Below are 5583 nucleotides of genomic sequence, written 5' to 3'. Positions count from 1 at the left end.
CAGGAGCTTTCTAACAGAGCTCTCCAGGTATAAATCGGCTTCTTCCTCTAGCAGCCGTAAGCTCTCCATTACGGAAGCTGGACCACTAGTGCAGGGACGTTTCTGCTTTGGGTGGGAGGTTGACCATGGGATCTCAAGGTCCTTTCTAACAGATGTGTGATTCTCTGAACAGAGAGATCAGAGCCTGGTAGAGTAGATCAGGGAAGACTTCTACGTCCAGACAGGTTCTATTACCAGGTGGGCCCTGAAACTGCTGAGTTCAGGGGCTTGGAGGGGAGGGGAGAGCTTGACACCTCAGGCCCTAGCGCCTGAGATGACAACTGATTCTGTCATCTACATTTTCCTATTTTATGGCCAGATCTCAAAGGTGTCGTGTCAGCCAGGAATGACATCCGGGTGGAGATTGTCCACAAGGAGCCTGCCTCTGGCCGGGAGGCTGAGGAACAGCCCACCATCAAGCAGCTGATGGTGAGAATGTCATCTTAGCCCCGCCCCACCCCGACCTCTGCGCCCTGAAGCTCCCAGAACCAGAGGCCTCCTGATGCTCTAGATGCTCCTGACAAGCAAAGCATCAGGCAAGATGTGCTTCTCCCCCCCATAACAGGCCAGGCACCTACAGGCAGACCTAGGAGACACTGTGGGTTGGGTTCCAGACCACAATAAAGCTAGTCACATGGAATTTTTGGTTTCCCAGTGCATGCAGAAGTTATGTTTATACTATATATTGTAGCCTATTAAGTGTGCAATAGCATATTATGTCTTTAAAAAGGTACCTATCTTAATTAAAAAATACGTTATTGCTAAAAACGGGTAACCATCATCTGAGCCTTCAGTGAATAGTAACATCAAAGATCACTGATCACAGGGACGGTCCAGTGGTTAAGACTCTGCACTTCCACTGCGGGGGGCGCGGGATCCCACATGCCGTGAGGCGTGGCCAAAAAAAAAAAAAAAAAAAGTCACTGATCACAGATCCCCATAACAAAGATGATAATAATGACAAAGTCTTAAATTCTCAAGAATTACCAAAATGTGACACGGAGACACAAAGTGAGCAGCAGATGCTTTTGGAAAAATGGTGCCAAAAGACTTGCCCTCTGCAGGGTTGCCGCAAGCCTTGGATTTATAAAAAAATGAAATATTTGTGAAGCACAATAAAATGAAGCGTGCTCGTATTCTCAGCCAACAAAGATTTATTGTGTGTCTACTATATTGTGCTTGGGGTTCTCGGAGACTCAAAGGCATCTAAGATGCAGTCCCAGCTTTCAAGGGACCCATTGTCCAGTAGGGAGAGAAGATGTGTATAATTGCCATAAGATGTTGTGATATAACATATAATCCTCCACACATAGATATTATCCACATTCAGTACATGCCCTGCTCCCCCCATCTCCCCAGAAGTCTGCAACAAGCATAGGTTCCTCTTTGGGAACTGGATGGCTCTAAACTCATAACTTCTCCAGCAACCCCAAGGCCACTTCTCCTCCCGAGCCCCCTCGATGGACTGTCACCCATCCGTCTGTCCAAACAAAATCCCGGGAAACTCTGCTAGAAAACGCTGGTGCCTACTGTGTCACGGTTATAATATGTTGGAGTAGCAGCTGCAAGCAGTTCAGTCAAGAGCATGGGCCTCTCTGTGCTTCAGTCTCGTCTCCTAGGAAACGGGATGAAGGTCATGGTACATGGGGTCGGGGTGAGGGCTCAGTGGATGAACCCCTGAAGAGGCTGGAGCCAGTGGAACACCGTGAGGGCTCAAGGAACGGTAGCTATTTGCTTTGCTGTGAAATCACCTGTTTCCTTATCTGTCTCCACTAGATGGTGAGCAAGCTGCCTTACTCATCCCCGTGTCCCCAGAGCCGTCCACGGTCCCTGGCAGATGCTCACCAACGTTTAGTGAATTGAACTGACGTTTTCTCTGCTGCTCTTTTTCTATCCAGTTGATTTTCAGGTCCCGACAATTCCACTTCAGAATCTTTTCAGAGCTGTGCCCCTGCCTCTTCTCCACTATAACTCCTCAGTGCAGGCCTCACCACGGCTCCCCTGGTCCATGACAGCATCCTCCCAAGTGGTCCCACATTCTAATCTTTCACCACTTTACTCTCCACCCTCCAGAGTCCCACAAAGTGTCCTTCTAAGATGCAAATCTGATCCTGTTACCGTCCTACTTAAAGACCCTCGATGGCTCCAGATCTACCAGATAGTCCAGCGCCAGGCGGGTCATCAAGCAGCAGGAAGCGGCTTCCAGCCTGTCCAGCCCTCCCAACACCCCAGAGAATTTGCAGTTCCCAGCCCTTGAGTCTTATACCTCGGAGGCTTTGCACTGCTGTTCCCTCGGCCTGTTGATTTTGTCTGTTGAATTTCACATTCTCCTTCGAGAGTCAGCTCAAATGTCACCTCCTCCACAATTTTCCAGGCTTGCCCCACCATGGCTGGCAGAGCTATGCACTTCCTGGTGCTCTCCCCAAACACTCTGCATTTTCCTCTTTCATAGTGCATTTCTCTAATTACACGTCAGCCTCCCCAAGTATCCCAGCGTTCCTCAAAGGCAAAGGGACAAATGTCTACGTTGCCCAGACCTAACATAGCGTCTGACACAGATGAACGGTCAGTCTTACAAGGGAGGGGACCACAGTCCAGACCTGGGCAGGAATGGACGTCTCTGTTGATGAGATTTATTGAGTCTAGTGTGAAAGTACCCACGCCTGTCCTTCATCCCCTGGGGACCTTGCATTCCCTCTCACTGGGATATTCTGACCGCCTCTGACTGTTTCCACACCATTCTCCAGTCCAGACCCTCAGGGAAGAGGGGGGGGGGGTGTCACTCAGTCGTCAGTTAAGAGTGGGAGATAAGAAGAAGCCGCTGAGGGCTCCCCTTGGGGAGACCTTCGTCCCGCCACTCCCTTCACCCCCAGCACCGATACAGCCCCAACACTGAGGAGAGGTGGGCTGAGAAGCTGAATCTGGTGGCAGAGAAGAACTCAATCCACATAGAGCCACAGCATTTACTGGAAAATGAAAAAAGCAGCATTAGTGGGGAAGTGACAGGATGGAAGCACGCTGGCTGATTCTGTGGGGCTCCAAAAAGAGATCAGGAAAGTGAGTCACAAGGGAGAAGACACATCCCAGTTCTGAGAGTGGGTGGGAACCTGGCCCAGATCATGTCATGTGCAGAAGGGATACATGGGAAGAACATTCTGTGCCACAGGACAAGAACCACTGTGGCTGTTCACAGTCATTAATGACCCCACTGTGTGCCAAGTGTGCTTTACTTTTCACCTTAAGTCTAATTATTTTTTTAATTTCCAGTAATTTAGCGCCATGCCACTTCATTCATTCATCTGACATAAACATAACAATTGTGACAGTCCTACTGTATGGCAGGCACCATGCCGGGCACCGGCAAATCAAAGAATGAATAAAACACACTTAAATATGATTCCACTCCGGAAGGATTTTGGTCAATGACCACAGTGTGTAAGGCACTGCACCAGGTGTGCTGGAGAACCAAAGAGAAACAGGAAATGATCTTGTCCCCAGGCTCTCTGGCCTCTGTTCAGGAAGATAACTTCGAATAATCTAAGTCCTTGCTGTGAATGGCAGGTGAGGCCCTAGTTGCCAGCACCTCAGAGGTATTCACTGATTCCTTCTCAAGGCTGTCATGAAGCCTAGCCCCGCTGAGGAGCTGCGGGGCCCCGACCCCTGCCCAGAGGTTCTGCAGTTATTTATCTACAGGCCCAGCTCCCTGATGAGCACAGCTGTTCTGTAATGTCTCCTGACCTCTGTTTGCCTGGCCCTGAGCACAGCGCCTGGCCTGAAGTCAATAAACACTCACTGAATTGACCAATCAAAGCGAGATCTCTGGAGGAGATAACCGTAGCCCTCGGGAAGGAAGACGGTGGGTCTTAGAGACATGCCCTGCACCCACCCACCTCTCTGTCTCTGGCTCTCAGGAGTGGTGGGGCTAGGGGTCCAAAAACAACAGCGAGATCTGGAATCTCTTCCAGGCTCTTGTCACCTGCCTCCAGGGGCCAGGCAGTGAGAGGTGGCGGGGAGGGGAGGCACAGATGGCAAGCATCTTTTGAGTGCATTTCTCCGGCTTTTCCTTGGGGGAAGTGGACGATTAGCCCACCTCCTACCCACTGAGCAGCGATTTCTGGGTTGTAGATGGACCGGGGTGAATTCCAGCAAGATTCAGTCCTGAAGCAGCTGGAGGTGCTCAAAGAAGAGGAGAAGGAGTTTCAGAACCTGAAGGTAAGAAGGGCCCCCGGTTACGACACGCCTGGTCTTCAGCTCTGACGACCCAGGCCCCAGATCCAGGCACAGATAGAAGGGACAGTCCCCCACAAAGGCACCTGCTCTCTCACCCCAACACCAAGGAGGTGAGAGAGTTAAGGTTGAGCTCTCACGGTTCTCCCCTCCCACGACCTCCTCACCAATAACGTTTTTAATACCGTTTCCAAGTTCCGGACTAAAACAAAAAACAATGAAAGCCTGGTGTTCACATGGCCTTGAGCTGCCCTGAAATAACAAAACTTACCGGTCAAGACCCCACTTGAACACCTGCCAGCATCCTGCCCAGGCTGACACTCCCCGACCGCCCCACCCCCACCCCCGCAACGCCTCTCCCGCTGTCCCCTTCCTCCTGTCTGTCCCTGGCCCTCCCCATGGACGGCGGGCCTGGCTCCTGTCCCGTGCTGTGACGCCGCTCTCCCCCCGGCCCCCCAGGACCCCACCAATGGCTACTACAGCGTAAACACCTTCAAGGAGCACCACTCGACCCCCGCCATCTCGCTGTCCGGCTGCCAGCCGGACCTGCGCCCCGCGGGCAAGCAGCGAGTGCCCACGGGCATGTCCTTCACCAACATCTACAGCACGCTGAGCGGCCAGGGCCGCCTCTACGACTACGGGCAGAGGTTCGTGCTGGGCACGGGCAGCTCATCCATCGAGCTCTGTGAGCGGGAGTTCCAGCGGGGCTCGCTCAGCGACAGCAGCTCCTTCCTGGACACGCAGTGTGACAGCAGCGTCAGCAGCAGCGGCAAGCAGGACGGCTACGTGCAGTTCGATAAGGCGAGCAAGGCCTCGGCCTCCTCCTCCCACCATTCCCAGTCCTCTTCCCAGAACTCCGACCCCAGCCGGCCCCTGCAGCGGCGGATGCAGACTCACGTCTGAGGATCCCGGGCCGAGGGCGGGAGGGCGGGGCCTCGGCCTGGCTCTGCAGAGACTTTGCAGAGGACCCGGGAAGCAGCCGCCTCCACCACCCTCCTGGCAGCCCCGATCAAGCACAAATGCGGGCCCAGCTGCAGGGCATCGGGGCGTGGAGGTGGGGACGCGGGCAGAGGACGCCGCTGAGCGCAGTGTGCTCCGACCTGGCCGCCCCGGGCCCCCGGCCCTTTCCTGGTGGCCCCTCCCCTACCTGCTCCTCCCACAGGCTCCAGAGGCAGCTATAACTCTGCTTTCATGAAACTGCCGTCCACGCTCCGGGCTTCGGAGGAGCTCTGCCCCTGGCGGCCCGCAAGCCCTCACCCCACTCCCACCGTGCCTGTGCTCCTGTACAGCCCCGGGGAGCAGGGCGTCAAGTGCTTG

At 53.9% G+C, this 5583-nt stretch overlaps 1 protein-coding gene across 1 annotated transcript in view; it reads left to right on the top strand.

Annotated features, from left to right (window-relative positions):
• KIRREL3 (kirre like nephrin family adhesion molecule 3) overlaps positions 1-5186 on the top strand; it is a 554709-nt gene extending 549523 nt beyond the window's left edge. The window contains exons 15-17 of the mRNA XM_007463624.1: positions 359-468; positions 4165-4251; positions 4726-5186. Coding sequence (XP_007463686.1) covers positions 359-468; positions 4165-4251; positions 4726-5169 — 641 coding nt within the window. The 3' untranslated portion in view covers positions 5170-5186. The remainder of the gene's footprint in view (positions 1-358; positions 469-4164; positions 4252-4725) is intronic.
• Positions 5187-5583: the final 397 nt, after the last annotated feature.

Source organism: Lipotes vexillifer, unplaced genomic scaffold (assembly GCF_000442215.2).
Source record: "Lipotes vexillifer unplaced genomic scaffold, Lipotes_vexillifer_v1.1 scaffold442, whole genome shotgun sequence".
In the NCBI taxonomy this organism is placed as follows: Eukaryota; Metazoa; Chordata; class Mammalia; order Artiodactyla; family Lipotidae; genus Lipotes; species Lipotes vexillifer.
This window is presented reverse-complemented; position numbering and strand designations above follow the sequence as displayed.